The sequence below is a fragment of the Pan paniscus genome, chromosome 20, assembly GCF_029289425.2.
Source record: "Pan paniscus chromosome 20, NHGRI_mPanPan1-v2.0_pri, whole genome shotgun sequence".
Taxonomy (NCBI): Eukaryota; Metazoa; Chordata; class Mammalia; order Primates; family Hominidae; genus Pan; species Pan paniscus.
The window spans coordinates 41,562,264-41,578,120 of NC_073269.2; the positions used below are offsets into that span (position 1 = coordinate 41,562,264).

General features: G+C 57.7%; 1 protein-coding gene across 2 annotated transcripts; it reads right to left on the minus strand.

Moving 5' to 3' along the window:
* Nucleotides 1–543: 543 nt before the first annotated feature.
* ATP4A (ATPase H+/K+ transporting subunit alpha) lies at nucleotides 544–15,110 on the minus strand. 2 transcript variants are annotated; one of them, XM_034944617.4, is made up of 21 exons: nucleotides 13,873–15,110; nucleotides 13,698–13,757; nucleotides 12,913–13,116; nucleotides 11,313–11,426; nucleotides 10,854–11,106; nucleotides 10,296–10,564; nucleotides 9,484–9,682; nucleotides 9,068–9,177; nucleotides 8,853–8,987; nucleotides 8,173–8,365; nucleotides 7,431–7,606; nucleotides 6,187–6,323; nucleotides 5,951–6,101; nucleotides 5,677–5,845; nucleotides 5,433–5,587; nucleotides 4,212–4,335; nucleotides 3,548–3,693; nucleotides 1,959–2,092; nucleotides 1,523–1,624; nucleotides 1,347–1,438; nucleotides 544–1,156 (listed from the first exon to the last, which is right to left on the minus strand). In XM_034944617.4, the coding sequence occupies exons 1-21, from the start codon at nucleotides 14,116–14,118 to the stop codon at nucleotides 1,128–1,130; spliced, it is 3,198 nt and encodes a 1,065-aa protein (XP_034800508.1). In that variant the 5' UTR covers nucleotides 14,119–15,110; the 3' UTR covers nucleotides 544–1,127. The 2 variants fall into 2 exon arrangements, with proteins under 2 accessions (XP_034800508.1, XP_034800506.1); XM_034944615.3 differs by having other exon boundaries at nucleotides 711–1,156; nucleotides 5,677–6,101.
* Nucleotides 15,111–15,857: the final 747 nt, after the last annotated feature.

Consider the following 15,857-nt stretch of genomic DNA (forward strand, 5'->3'; position numbering starts at 1 on the left):
CAGTGGGACTATCAGATTGGGTCAGTGCATGGGTACAGGTATGGGGGGTGATGAAGAGGCCAGTGTAGGTCACCAACACTGGGGGAAGCTGGGGACAGAGGTGGGTCTCACTGCAGAAACAACTGAAGCCATGGGGGACTGGGGGGCTGTGGTCACAAGGAAGGAGAAGCCCCGGCCCTAGCCAGAGAAAGCCACATAAGAAAGAGGAAGAGAGGTGAACAGAGGGGCTGGGAAAGGAGCGGCAGAGGTGGGAGGTAGGGGGATGGGGTTAACCTTTCAGGTGAGGGGTGTGAGGAGGGGACCTCCAGGAGTTGTTCGGGAACTGGCCATTGCCGGGACAGAGGAGTAAGCAGGTAGGCTCAGAAAGGAGACACCGGTGGGGGGTGGGGGATGCTTGATGTGGAAATGACTTGGGCCCCCTTGTGTCTGGGAGCCTCCAGGAGGGAGAAGGGTGCTGAGAACAGAGAAAGCCCAGAGGTGGTAGGGGGTGCCTATGGCCACGGCCCAGCTTGCCTTTAGATGCCATGACCCTGGGCAAAGGAATAGGAATCATTTCCCCAAGGCAGGTTTATTGAGGACCTACTATGTGCCAGGCTGTGTACTAGGCACTGGAGGTGCAGCCCTGGATAAACAGCCCCCATGTATAGGACTGTGGGAGATCACAAGCACTAATGAGAGACGCTGAGGACAGTGCCTGGCACCAGATACAGCACAGTCAGCATGAGTTGGTTTTATTACCATCGCCCAGGACACAAGCGTGTCTTTAACGAAGGGCCCTCAGGCAGCCCTCCAACCTGGACTGGAGTCCTAAGGACAGAAACACCCTCCAGAAGAGGCCAGCTGTATTCCCTGTCAGAGCCCCACCGCCACCACAGGTGGGGGCTTTCCCGAGGCCAGCCCAGAGGACTGCCCAGGCGCTGCTGCTCCAGGAGGTGCGAACCTTGGGAATGGGGGAGGGGAGTGGGCAGGTCTCTCCAAGTTTGGGGTGCCGTGGGCTGCAGAAGCAGATACTGGTGGGGCTGGGACTCTTGGTTGCTCAGATATCTTGGTGGCTGTCCAAAGGGTCCCACGAGCCCTGCCCCCACCTGCTGTGGCAGTTGCAGGGATGCTTGAAGGCAGTCGTCCCTCTAATAGTAAAGTTCCTGGTCCCACCAGCCTGGGAGAGAGAGGGAGAAAGGAGACTCAGTGCTGGGGGTGCCACTTAGGCAGGGCCAGGGGCTCAGAGGTCAGTGCTGGTTGCTATGGAGGGTCAAGGGCTTAGAGGCCAACTGTTGAGGATCAAAGGTGGGTGCAGCTGCTCAAACGTTTCAGTCCCCTTCCCCCAGGCCCCCAGTCTCCACACTCACTCCCTGGGCAACAGCGAACTCCAAGCTTCCGGATCTCATCATAGACGAAGATGAGGATGCCGTAGGGCAGGGGGACCAGCCACCACTGGAACCTGAAGGCACATGGCAAGGTGAAGGCCATCCCAGGCCTGTGCCCTACAGCCCCCTCCCTGTCCTTGCCCCTCACAGCCTCTCACCGAATGGGCATGAAGTTGAAGATGTTGGGCATGCCGGGGCAGTAGCACAGGAAGCAGCCGATGCAGACCTGGAACACGATGGCGATCACCAGGATCTTATTCCTGGGGGTGGGCAGAATGGGACAGGCCATTAGGAATTGGGGACATGATGGAAATCAGGATACTGTGGGTCAAAGTAGGTCAGATGTCAGCAGCAGCAGGGAGGTGTTCTACACACTGAACACTGGAGTGGCCCGGGCCTCTCAGCACCACCCCTTTAGTGAAATGTGGAGGGGGCCGTGGGGGGAGTTATTGGTCAGTTAGAAAGGTTTTTTGGCATGTCACCATCTGGCACTGGCACCCGCTGGCATTTGCCGGCTGTTCTAAACCACAGTCAGGATCTGATGGGAGTTGGGACCAGGGGTTGGAGGGCAGGAAGAGGGCCAGCCAGGGACACCTGAAGAAGCCTTGCTGGAAGGCAGAGAGGCGGCGCGTCTTGCGGATGAGGACGTCGGCGATCTGGCACACCTCAATGCTGATGAAGAACACGGTGTAGCAGGTGTACTGCTGGTACAGGCGCTGCCCGAATGTCTGCAGGCCAGGGGCAAACGGAAACAGCCTGAGTCCAGCCTGAGTCCCGGCGGAGAGTCTCTGCAGCCCACTGGGCATAGGGTCCCAGGGCCGTGAACCCCTAAATGCTCTCTCTGCCTTGCATCAGAGTGTGGGGGTGGGGGGAAGGAGAGAGGCAGGGTCTGCCAGGTGTGCAGGACCCCAGAACGTGGGGCCCAGAAACCTCAGCCTAGCAGAGCTTGGATGACAGTGGCCGGGAAAACTGTAGGCTGGGCTGACTGCTTTCATAGTGAAAGGGGGGAGTCACCCAAAAGAAAGGGCCTGGGAAAGGGGAATTGAAATCCTCAGATGGGATTTGCAAAGTCCAGTGACTCCAGGGACCAGGCAGATGGCAAAAATAGGTGAGGCAGTCACCGCGGGCCTTTGGGAAAAGAGGGCAGATGCCCCATTTAAAGGGGGCAGCCACTATGCAGCCCATTTCTTCAACACAGCTACTTTTTTTTTTGAGATGGAATCTCGCTCTGTCACCCAGGCTGGAGTGCAGTGGTGCGATCTCAGCTCACTGCAACTTCCGAATCCCGGGTTCAGGAGATTCTCCTGCCTTAGCCTCCCAAGTAGCTGGAATTACAAGCATGCGCCACCATGCCTGGCAACACAACTCCTAATACCAGCTAACTGTGGGGATCACTGACTGCTCCAGGTGCCGAGTGTTGCACGTGCATTCGCTCATTTAATCCTCTGGGTAACCCTAGGAGGTAAATCAGTGGTGCTGGAACTTGAACATGCATGAGAATCCCAGCAAGGGCTCCCAGAGGGCTGGGATAGAGCCTGAGAATTTGCACTGCAAACATGTTCCCAGGAGATGCTGATGCTGCTGGTCTGGGAGCAAACTGAAAACCACTGAGGTAGACTTTGATATTCTCTCCACTTTGCAGGTGAGAAAACAGGCACAGAGAGGCAAAGCAACCTGCCCAGGGTTACACAGCTTGTGAGAAGCAGTACCAGACCATAAGTCCAGGCAGTCTGGCTTCAATGTCTACCTTAACCATGATAGTAAATGTTTAAGGGAAGTATCCTCATCTGTATGTAACTCTACAGGTGAACTAAATACATCTGCTGGCCAGATCTAGCCTCACTGTGCTCCAAACCTTCATTAAAATAGACCACATGTGCAAATACCCTGGGGGAGTGATGCTGTAGGTAAAATAGCAGAATAGGGGCCTGGTTCCACATCTGAGATGATGCATTAGTGTCAGGGCAGAGACACCCATCTGCAGTTGCAATCATCAGAAGCAGGAGTTTGGAGCTGGAGATGGTGGGAAAGGCCCTTGCCCCCCGAACTGGCAGGGAGTCTGGGGGTCCGGGATGCTCTGGCTGAACTCAGTCACACGTGGAGGAACAAGTGGGCCACACACAAGGCAAGTTGCCCTGGGAAGGAGGGAGCCCAGGGATGGGATGGGGTGGGGCAGGGCTCACCCACTCCTGGCCGTAGCTGTCCTGCAGATCTTGTAGATGGTGGTCCTCCCACTGCGCCCGCAGCCCCACGCACAGCAGTGGGAACCAGCCCTCCTGGGCCATTGCCGTGAAGTAGTCAGTGAAGCCAGCAAAGGACTGAATGGCACCTGGAGAGAGGCAAGGGGACACAGGGAGACAGAGATGGACACAGAGACAGGGACACAGGAAGAGAGGGACATGGAGAAACAGGGACACAGATACACAAAGGTCAAGGACACACAGGGACATGGGAAGAGAGACAGGGACACAGATACACAAGGTCAAGGAGACACAGAGCCAGGGACACAGAAACAGTGACAGAGACACAGAGGCAGAGAGAGAAGCAGGGACAGAGAGACAGAGGCAGGGACAGAGAGAAAAGACACATCCAGGACCCAAAAAGACAGAAATAGGCAACAACTCAGAGACAGGGTCATGGAGAGCAAGGTCAGAGAGAGAGCAGGGACACAGCGGAACCAGAGAGACTGTCACAAACAGAGAGGGACACGGAGGACAACGGAGACCCAGGACCAAATGCAGACACTGAGGTCCAGAACCAGCCAGAGCCCAAGGCAGGGCCTGGGGCAGGCGAGCAGCCCAGCGCAGAGCCCCCCACCTCCAGGCTCCCCGGCCCACGGGCACCCACCAATCTGGAAGTAGGAGTAGGCAGCCAGGGGCTCGTTGACCAATCTGTCACGCTTTGGGTTGCGTGGACGCAGGTGCATGATGTCACTCTCGGCCTTTTCATATGCCAGGGACACAGATGGGAACTGGCCAGGAGTGGAAGGAACTGGGACTGAGGGTTTGGCTGGGCCCTTGTCCCCTCCACTTTGGGTCCCCCTTCCCCCACTTGTAAGCAGGAACAGGACTGAGGTTAGCAGGCAGGACCTGCAGGGACGGCACAGCCACACCAGCCTGGACAGCCTGGGCCCCACTGGCCCCTGGGTGTTGGCATCCTGGTGACCATCTTCGTAAGAACATCTGCTTTTATCTTCTCCCTCTGTCTCCCTCCCTCTCTTTCTCTGTTCCTCACTCTGTTTCTCTGTCCCTGTCTCCAGTGTAATTCTCTGTGACTGTATCTGCTCTTGTGTATTTCTGTGTCACTCCCTATCTCTGTGTATCTTCAGTCTCTCAGTGTCGCCGTGCCCCTTCATCTGCTTGTGCCTAGAGTGGCAGCAGAGCATACTGACCACGACCACAGGCTGTGGGACCTGTGACTGCCCAAGCTCAAGTCACAGCCGGGCCACTTATTTGCCCAGTGACCTGGGACAAGCCACTCTACCTGTCTATGCCTCGATGAGCTCATCAGTAAAGTAGGGGTGATAGTAACAAAACTCATCTCATAGCGTGGTTATGAGTACAAAATTAAGGAAATGATCGTGTGTCTGGCCCAGAGAAAGCACCGTGTAAATGTTACCGAATAAATACCTGTCAACACAGCCGCGCCTCTGGCTGCATTCGTGACTGTATCTGTGGTTCTTTTCTGTCTGTCTGCCATGGGGTCTATCTGAGGGCGTTTATTTGTCCGTGTCTGTTTAGGGGCACGTGTCTGTGATTCAAGTTTGGCCAGATACCTGTTCTGTTTCCATCTCTGTCTGAGTATCTGTATCTGAGTCCCTGTGTGTGCATGGGTCGGCCCGGGCCTACCTGAGTGTTCGCCTGTGTGTGCATGGCTATAGGTCTGTCCATTTAGGTCTGTCCACCTGCCTGCCACCCATGTGTCCTGCACTGGCTGTCATTGCACACACAGGTCTTGTCTGTCACTCTGTGCCCAAGAGTGTCTGTGGTGGTCTCTGTCCCTCCTGTCCATCTGCAGGCAAGTGTCTCTGGGCACCCTGTGGATGGGTACCCTGGACTGTGGACTTACAATGTCAGTGCAGAGTTCGATGAAGAGGATGGTGATGCACCCGAGGGGCAGGGGCACGCTGACGGTGATGTAGATGAGGTAGGGTGTCAGCTCTGGGATGTTCTTGGTCAATGTGTAGGCAATAGACTTCTTCAGGTTGTCGAAGATCAGTCGACCTGTGGGGTAGGGTGGGCACCTCAGCCTCCTCACAGCCCTCTCCCTCCTGTGCCCACACTGCCTGCCCTCCCCCTGGCGTGGCTCGGACCCTGCTCCACGCCTGTCACAATGGAGGCAAAGTTGTCATCCAGCAGGATCATGTCAGCTGCATTTTTGGCAGCATCTGAGCCAGCGATGCCCATGGCTACTCCGATGTCTGCCTTCTTCAGAGCTGGGGAGTCATTCACACCATCCCCCGTGACGGCCACAATCGCACCCTGCAGGCAGTGGGTGCAGGTGGTGGGTGGGTGGTCAGTGAGAGGCCGGTCCAAGACCAGCCCCGCCTGTCTGCCCGCCTGCCCACCCTCATCAGCAGGGCTCACCAGCCGCTGGCAGCTCTCCACGATCACCAGCTTCTGCTGGGGGCTGGTGCGCGCAAACACCATCTCGGGGTGGGTGCGCAGGGCCTCGACCAGTTCCGATGGGTCCATGTCCTTCAGCTGCATGCCATTGATCACACAGGCACGGGCATCGCTGGGGAGGAGATGGGAGGACCTCGCTGGGACCTCGGTCTGTGCCAGATGTGGGGAGAACCCCGGGGAGGTCTGGGGGGGCTTACTTGCGATTAACCTGGTCTACGGGCACACGGAGGCGGGCAGCGATGTCCTCCACTGTCTCGCTGCCTTCCGAGATGATGCCCACACTGGCTGCAATGGCCTTGGCGGTGATGGGGTGGTCACCCGTTACCATGATCACCTGTAGGGGGAACCAGTGGATCACTGACCCCTTCAGATCAGCCCAATCTCCCTGTCCTCCCTGGGAGACATCTGCTGATACACGTGTTCATTTACTTGACCAAGCGTGACCACCTCCTACATGCCCGGGATATAGCAGAGACAAAAGAGACAAAAATCCCTGTCCTTGAGGAGCTGACATTCTAGTGAGGGTGACAGAAAATAAAGAAACGAATTATATAGTGTGTTAGAAAGTGGAAAAAAACATATTAAGCTTGGTGAAGGAAATGGTGACTCGATTTTAAGTGTACCCAGGGAAGGGCTTATTGAGAAGGTGATATCTGAGCAGAGACCTGTAAGAGGTGAGAGAGTCAGCCACGTGGAAAGCTGGGAGAAGAGTGCTCCTGGCAGAGAGAACAGCAGGTGCAAAGGCCCTGAGGTGAGGACAGGCCCGAACTGTCGGAGGAACAGCAGGGAGGACACCATAACTGCAGAGGAGTGAACAAGGAAAGAGGGCTAACGAACAAGCTTAGAAAGGTAACAAGGCCCTGATCTAACAGGGCCGTAGAGACACGGGAAGGGCTTGGGCATTGCCTGCCTGGCCTTGGCTTTCCCACCCTTGTTTTGTGTTTGGGGAACCACTCCTCTCCCCTAGACCATCAGTTGCAGTGAGGTCCCTGGCTAAGATTGGGTAAGTAAGCCCAGACCTGGCCAATCAAGGTCTTCCATCCCCCAGCCCCAGTGACAGGCTCAGGGATAAATGAGTGACCCAATCCGGTGCTACTGCAAAAGAGGCACTCTCTTTTTGTGGGGTGGCTAAGCAGGTGGGAGTTAAGTTTGAGCTGCTGGAGCAGGGGTGTGTGTGTCCCCAAGTGAAGGGAGTGCCTGCAAATAAAGCCAGCAGAGAGAACAGCAGAGCTGAGACATGGAGAAAGGAAAATTCCTAATGACACTGAGCTCCTGGATCTGGCTAGACCTGAAGCTTAATTCCCCAGAATTTTTCAGTATCATAAACCAATGCATTTTGGTTCAAGCCAGTTTCAGGTGGGTTTGTCATGGGGTTCTTCAACCCAAATCCTGCTGCCATCTTCTGTCCTCACTCCACTTGTTCCTCCCCACAGTGGCATACCCGGATGCCTGCGGTGCGACACTTGAGCACAGCATCAGGGACGGTGGCCCGGGGTGGGTCAATCATGGATACAAGTCCCGCAAAGCAGAGGCCGCTAGATGGAAAGTTCATGGCCTCTACGTCGAAGGCATAGCCAGGCGGGTAGTCCTTCTCATTCAGGTAGAGCTGGCAGAAGCCTGACCGGAAACGGGGAAGTCAGGGATGAGCCCTGGGCAGACCCTTTCTTAGCAGGGCCAGGAAATGGGTAAAATAACCAGGCCCCTTGCACCAAACACCTATGGATGCCTGACCTTGTGCTGACCCCTTCACTCACATTATCTGAATCTACCCTCACAACCACCCTGTGAGGCCCATTCTCATCTTACAGATGAGGAAACTGAGGCTCAGAGAGGGTACATTTCTTGCCAGAGGTCACACAGCAAGTAAAAGGCCCAGAATTGGACCACAGATCTGCTTTCTAGGGTAGAGGCAGCGAAGTTTAAGGCGTCAGGACAAAAATTGGGAGAGGTTAGAGGTCAGGATACGGATAAAAGTCCAGGTGAGGACTGGGGTCAAGGTAGAAAGTGAGGACAGACAGGGGTCAGGACTGGTACAGGGAAAGTCAAGGGTGAGGCTGTGGACTGAGACAAATCAGCCAGCAGCCAGGGATGAGGACGGTCAGGGCTGGGCCGGGAGTGGTGGGCAGGGTCTGTGCTAGCTCCTCCTCGCACCTGGAGTCTCCTCCCCTGCCCAGGGGTCTCACCGAGCACGCGTTCGCCCAGGCCTCCCAGGCTGAGGTAGGCGGTCTGGAAGGCCTCGCGCCACTGCTCGTCCAGCGGCAGCTCCTGGCCCTTGATAAGGATGGAGCTGCAGCGCTCCAGCACGCGCTCGGGGGCGCCCTTCATCACCAGCAAGTGTCGCGGGTCCCGCGGGTCCTCCAGCGTATGGATGGACAGCTGTGGGCGGGGAGGGGCGGGGCTGTGGACGGGGGAACGGGGCGGGGCTGAGGAGAGGGGCGGGGCCGAGAGCTCGGTGCGGGCTCTGAGAGCTGCGGGGAAGGGTGAAGGTGGAAGATGGAGGCCTTGTGTGGAGGGGTCCTTGGTAGAAGGTAAGCGTTAAGGCGGGGCTAGGTGCAGATTTGGAGTCCTGGACGCAGGGAATGAACAGAATTAGGGTGCGGAGTTGGGCTGGGGGCGGGATTTGGAGAGCTGGGTGCTCGCCATGGACAGTCCCGCCGAGGAGAAGCTGTGGGCGGGGCTGGGTGGTGGGCGGGGCCTTGCCTCTGGTGGACGGGGCCTTAGGCGGAGCGGGAGATGGGGTGGGGTTTGGCTGCGGAGAGAAGGGGCAGGGAGCGAAGCCCCTCGTGGCCCGCTGATGTGGGTGTGGCCTGGGGCGGGGCCCGAGGTGGGCGGGCCCAGGCCGTGGGCGGGGCCGGCTGCGCACCTGGAACTTGTTGGTGGAGTTGAAGGGTATCTCGCAGACTTTTGGGAAGCGGTCCCGGTAGCCCATGGCGTTGCCCAGCGTCAGCTCCGAGAACTTGAGCAGCGCCGTCTCCGATGCGTCTCCAATCACGATGCGCTGGGAGCGGGGACCGGGGTCAGGGGCGAAGCCGGCTACACCAGCCTCCCGGGATTCCCTGGAGGCCCCCTGGCTCTCACCTTGGGCACAGGCACTGCATCCTGGCCGGACTTGAAGGCGGCGCGGTTGCACAGGGTGAGCACCCGGCACAGCGCCCGCCACGTCTCCGAGGACTGGTCAAACGTCTGCCCTGCAGACCAGGCGTCCAGGCTGGGTCCCGCACGGCGGCTCTCCCGGACCAGAACCGAGCCCCCTCCTCCTAGGCTCATATCGCGGGCCCCCTCCCCAGACCTGGGTGGAATTGGGTTCCACCCAACCCTGAGGGACCCAGCCCCCGGATGACCCTTCCCTCTAGACCCAGTAGCGAGTCTCCTTTGAGACCTGGAGCCGAGCCGCCCCGCCTTCGTACAAAGCCCTCCCTACCTCCCTATCCCTCTTCAGGTCTCCACCATCCACCAGATCCTGCCCTGGCGCCTGTGCTCTCCCTCCCCCACACCTGACTGGTCTTCCGTGGTGTCAGCTGTGTGGATGTGGTTGTCAAACCACAGATGGGACACAGTCATGCGGTTCTGAGTGAGAGTCCCTGTCTTGTCCGAGCAGATCACCGAAGTGGAGCCCAATGTCTCCACCGCCTCCAGGTTCTTGACCACGCAGTTCTTACTGGCCAGGCGCTTGGCTGTCAGGGACAGGCAGACCTGGGGAAGGGGGGAGCACCGCAGGCTGGGGACCCACCCTGGCTTCCAGTCCTCTTCCCCGCCTCAAAGAACCGGGAAGGCTTTACCCCAGCCGCGGGGCTGCGTGTGCAACGTGCTTCTGCAAACACCAGGTGTTTTCTTGGCCCCAGCTTTTGTTCAGCCAATGCTTTGTTTGGGACTCCTTCCCCAGTCTGGCCAGATACAGTAATGAGGCCCCTCTCTGAGCTGTCCCAGCCGAGGTTCTGAAAATTCTCTTCACACAATCAAAATGAGAAGAGGAACCTTCCCCGCACCTCCCTGGGGACTGGTCTGGAGCTGGGTGCTGACTGTGGAAGGTCTGGTGACATGCTGGCTGCCTGCACAGGACATCAGCCTCTTCCAGTCAAGGACCCGGCCTCGTCATCTCTGCGCCCTCAATGTGTGGCACAGGACTTGGCCCAGGGTTGCCTCGGGAAGGACTTGCTGAATGAGTGGATGATGGGAAGGCAGGAGAATGGATGGGAGCTAAGTGGACAGATAGACAGGCAGGGAGGTGATGGGGGAAATGTGGAGGAAAGAACAGATGGTTGAGCAGGCCCCTCAGCTCCCTGCATCCCCGCCTGCCCCCACTTACTGTGACAGTGGCCAGCAGCCCCTCAGGCACATAGGCCACCACGATGGCCATGAAGAAGACCATGGCCCGCAGGAAGGTGTAGCCAATGCACATGGCCACGATAAAAAATGTGGCACCGAAGAGAATGGCCAGGCCCGCGATGATGTCCACAAAATGCTCGATCTCGATAGCGATGGGTGTCTTCTCGTTTTCCACCCCCGACGCCAGCGATGCGATGCGCCCAATGATGGTGCGGTCGCCCGTGTTCACCACCAGGCCCTGCGCGGTGCCTGCAGGGGGGCCAAGGCGCGACTCAGGGATAGGGGGCGGCAGTGGGGTGTGCACTGCCGTGTGAGCTGAAGGACAGCCAGTCACTGCCAGTGGAGGATGTGACCTGGGAGAGGGTAGTGACAGTGGGAGACAGAGAAGCAGTGTGCCCTGGGGAGGTGGCAGTCATGGGGAGGTGGCAGTCATGCGGGGGAGAGACAGGGAGGCCGAAGCCCCCTGTCCTAGAAGATAGCAGGAGAGAGGCCAGTGGAGGCAGCGGTTACTGGGCAGGCAGGCGGGGGCTTCACAGACCCTCAAGGCACATGGTGGAGAAGAAGGCGATGTTGCGGGTCTCCAGAGGGCTCTCGTGCGTGCACTCGGGTGAGCGGGTCTGTGGCTCAGACTCCCCTGTCAGCGAGGAGTTGTCCACCTTGCAGCCCTGGGCCGCCAGGATGCGGATGTCGGCAGGCACTCTGTCCCCACCTTTCATCTCCACCAGGTCGCCCACCACCAGCTGGTCAGCATTGATCTGGAATTTGTCTCCATCGCGGATGACAGTGGCTTGCTGCGGGGCAGGGGCGCCAAAGTTGAGGTGGACGGGGGTGGGGGTGGGAGCTGCTGCATGTGGGGAGGTAAAGGATGAGGAGAACTGGGACCCATGGGGAGAGATGGAGGCCACAGATGAGGGACAGGTTGGGCCTGATGGAAGGAGGCTACAGGAGCAGTTTGGAGTCTCTGGGATCTGGAGTGGCTGGGTGCTGGGGAACCCACCTGTGGCACAAGGTTCTTAAAGCTGGCGATGATGTTGGTGCTCTTGAATTCCTGGTAGTAGCCAAAGCAGCCGGTGACGACAACCACAGCAATGAGAGCGATTGCCAGGTACAGCTGGGGACAGGGAAAGGGTGGGGTTATTCAGAGGGGCCGGAAGCTGCCTGCCTGAGGCCACCCACCTGCTCCCTGGTGCCCTGGTTTTCTTGGTTTTCCCCATGCTTTTCCCCACCTACTAGGAAGCTCCATGCACCATTCCCTGTAGCCTTTAGCCCCCTCCCATGTCCCTCATATCCCACACTCGCCTGCCCTGTCTTCTCAGTGTCTTGTGTTTCTGTGTATATTTCATATCCTCTGGCCCTGAATCCTCAATCTTCCATGTCCCCATATCTGTGACTTGTGCCCCAAATCACTGTGTGCCTTGGTCTGACATGTTCCCTTCTCCTGTGTCCCCAAGCCTTGCATTCCCCATGTCCACTGTCCCATGTCTCCTCCTGTCCCCATGGCCTGTATTCCCCATGTCTCCAGTTTCACATCCTGGGTTTTCCATAATCTGCTGCCACCCTCTGTGTGTCCCCTGGGCCCCCTTGTCCCTGCATCCTCACATCCCCGTCCCTGCGTGTGCTGCAGACCTTGTGCGTCATGGTCTATGTCCTCCGTGGCCACGGCCCCCATGTTCTAGCTCCCCAGTCACTGTGTCCCGTGTCTCCCATGTCTGTGTATCTCCGAGTTCCCATCCTGTGTCCCATGGCCATGACTTTTCGAGCCTCTGTCCCATGTCCCTGAGTCCCCATGTCCCTTGCCCTCATCTCTGCCGTATGTCCAATGTCCCTTGCCCTGCACCTCCATTTCCTCTCTGTCTCTGTGCTTCTATGTCTCATGTTTTGTGTCTCTCTATGTGCTGTGTCCTGAGGCTTGGGTCCCTGCCCTGGTGTCCTATGTCTGAGTCCCAGGGTCTCCTATTCCCCGTGCCTCAGTCTGTCCTGTGTCTGCACTGCATGTCCTCTGCTTCCAAGTCCCATCTCTTTTTTTTTTTTTTTTTAAGATGCAGTCTCGCTCTGTCGCCCAGGCTGGAGTGCAGTGGCATGGTCTTGGCTCACTGCAACATCCACCTCCTGGGTTCAAATGATTCTCCTGCCTCAGCCTCCCAAGTAACTGGGATTACAGGTGCCCGCCACCATGTCTGGCTAATTTTTGTAATTTTAGTAGAGATGGGGTTTTGCCATGTTGGCCAGGCTGGTCTCGAACTCCTGACCTCAGGTGATCTGCCCGCCTCGGCCTCCCAAAGTGCTGGGATTACAGGCATGGGATTACACGCCCGGCCTCCAAATCCCATCTCTTACGTATCACATTGCCATACTCTTTATGCCCCCACCTATGTCCCCATACCCGAGATTCACCCCAGTGTCCCTGTGTCCTGTGTCCTTGGGTCTGCCCCATCCATATCCCAATGTCCTTCACCCTCCATGACCCCTGTCTTGAGACTGCCTTTCGTGTTCGTCTATCCCCATCCTTCTCTGCCCCTCTTGTCCCAAGTCCCAGGCTCAATGTCTTCCATCCCCAGGTCCCCATGTCCTGAGCCTGTCCCCACAACATGGCTCACATTGTCATCGGTGGTGAGGTCCCCCTCACTAGCCTGGATGGCAAAGGCGATGAGGCAGATGGCGGCGGCAACCCACATGAGGCACTGCAGGCCCCCGGCCAGCTGCCTCGCGAACTTGACGTACTCTGGGGTGCCCCGTGGTGGCCGCAGTGCGTTGGGCCCATCCCGCAGCAGCAGCTCAGCAGCCAGGCTCGCAGAGAGGCCCTGGGACAGAGGGGCAGGGCGAGGCGGTCCTGGGGGCTTTCCTCCACATGCACACCCCGTGGAAAGCCCCCTGCTTCAGTTTCCCTTCCCCAGCTTGGTCTGTCCTGCTCCTTCTCATCTCTTTGTCTCTTGGTTCCTGCCCCCACCCCATCTCTCCCTCCCTCCTTCATCTCTCCCTTTGTCTCTCTCTCCTCGCTCCCCTTTCTGTGTGTCTCTCTCCTGCTGCTCTCTCCTTATTTGTCTCTGCCTTCTCTGTCTTGCTGTCTCTTTTCATCTACTCCTCTCTCCGTCTCTGTGTGTCACCCTTTCTCTCTAATGCTTTCTCCCTTCTCTCCCTCTCCCTCTCTCTCCCTCTCTCCATCTCCCTCCCTCTCTCCTCCCCTCCCTCCATCCTTTCCTCTCTCCCTCCCTCCCTCTTTCCTTTTCTGCCTCCCTCCCTCTCTCTATTTCTCCATATCTTCCTCTCTTCATCTCTCCCTCTCTCTCCCTCTCTCCATCTCCCTCCTTCCATCTCCCTCTCCCTCCCTCTCTCCTCCCTCTCTCCTCCTCCCCTTTCTGTACGCTCCCAGTCTCCAGCTCACCTTGGTGGCACTGGTCTGGTATTTCTGTTCCAGCTCCGCCACTGACAGCTGGTGGTCGTTCTGTGTGGTGGGGTGGGGCAGGGTGCTTGCTCTGGGCTCTCCTGGCCCCCTCCCCGCCCACTGCCTGGTTCCCAGCCTACCCTCCAGCTCCCTCCCCTCCCCAGTCAGAGCTCACAATCTCCATCTCCTTCTTCATGTTCTCCAGCTTCTCCTTCCTCTTGCCACCCCCGCCACCCGCCTTCTTCTTCTTGCTCATCTTGGCAGCCATGTCCCCGCCAGGGCCAGGACCCAGCTCCACCGAGTAGAGCTCGTAGTTCTCCTGGGAATGGACAGGATGGAGGGAGGGAGAACTCAGATTCCACTGCAACCCCTGTCCCCACTGCACCCCGGACCCCTGGGCCCCACTCACGGCCTTCCCCATGGTGCCCGGTGCCTGTGCTCCCACCCAACAGAGCCTGGGCCCGGACCAGTCCTGATATACCCAGGGAGGGAGGGGGGTGGAGCAGAACCGCCCGACCACAGCTGATTACAGGCTCCTTGGGGTGACCTCTAGGCCTGGGCACCTCAGGCATTCCCTCCTGGGCTGGCCCCCCCCTCCCCTGCCCAGATCCCCCTATGTCAACCTGTCCTGAGATCAGGGAGCCCCTGGGAACCGCCGCAGCAACAAGAAGAGCAAACATAAGGTGCTCATTATGCGCTGGGCATTGTGCTGACGGCTTCCATGTGCTAACTTATTTAACCTTCCAATAACCCTTTGAGGGGACAAGACCCTTTACAGATGGGGAAACTGAGGCATGGAGGGGTTGAGTCATTCTCCTATGGCTCCATCACAGGCTAGGACATAATGGAGTGAGAACCAGATCAGCTGGCTGCAGAGTGTCCTCTTTCAGTCTAAATAGCAGGTGCCTGATCAACTGGAAGAGGAGGGTGCTCCTACACTCTTTTTTTTTTTTCTTTTTTTTTTTGAGATGGAGTCTTACTCTGTCACCCAGGCTGGAGTGCAGTGGTGCAATCTCAGCTCACTGCAACCTCCGCCTCCCGGGTTCAAGTGATTCTCCTGCCTCAGCCTCTTGAGTAGCTGGGACTACAGGCACACGCCACCACACCCAGCTAATTTTTGTACTTTTAGTAGAGACGGGGTTTCACCATGTTGGCCAGGCTGGTCTTGAACTCCTGACCTCAGGTGATCCACCCGCCTTGGCCTCCCAAAGTGCTGGGATTACAGGCGTGAGCCACCACGCCCTGCCATGCTTACAACACTCTCTATGGTGGCTGAATGTTTACTGAACTCTGACTATTCACTATGGGCTGGGTGTGCTCTGTGTGTCACTCGAATGGTTTCCTTAGCATCTAACAGCAGCCCTGTAAAGCAATATTCTCTTCTTAGCCCCCATCAGGGACTTTGCAGAAGATTTCAACGTCTAAGAATTAGGGACAGGGTTCCAGCCCGGGCTTGACCCCAGAGCCTAGCTCTTCTATGGCACCACCAATGGAAAAACCCAAACTTCACTGCAGCAGCACCACACACATGCCAGGCTCTGCACGTGTGACCCACGGGTCTTTGCAAAAAACCCTGTGCAGGCAGAACTATCATTCCTGTTGTGCAGAGGGGGAAACTGAGGCTCACAGGGACTCACATATCCAGCTAGAGACTTTACAGCTCTCAACCATTCCCCGTCCCTACCCTAGATGGGGAAACCAAGGTGCAACATGGGGAAAGGATGTGTCCAAGGGTCTTGGCTTGATCTTGGTGTTTGGTGACAGATGCCAGGAGGCCTGGGGACTCCCTCCTCATCCCTCAGGTAGGGACCTCCATGGGCAGCAGCAGCGAGGGGCTGGGCCAGTGGAATGGTGGGGACCTTGGTATGTTATGGGGTGAGCGTGTCTCCAGGAGCAGGTGAGCGTGCACCTGATAAGATAACTGCCCTGGCAATGTCCTTCTCCACTGGGGCAGGTCACCTGGGAAACTCAAAGCTGTTGGGCAGCCGGAGCTCCTCCCCGCACCCACACGGCTGGTCATCCCCAGCCTGCTAGAAGAAACCTCCAAAGAAGAGGCGGCGTGGGGCCACATGCTGTCCTTGTAGTGAATCTACTCGCTCACTGGGCTCCCGTCAGCTCTGAGCCATGTGTGTCAAACAGCTTGTGTCACCCCCTGCTTAC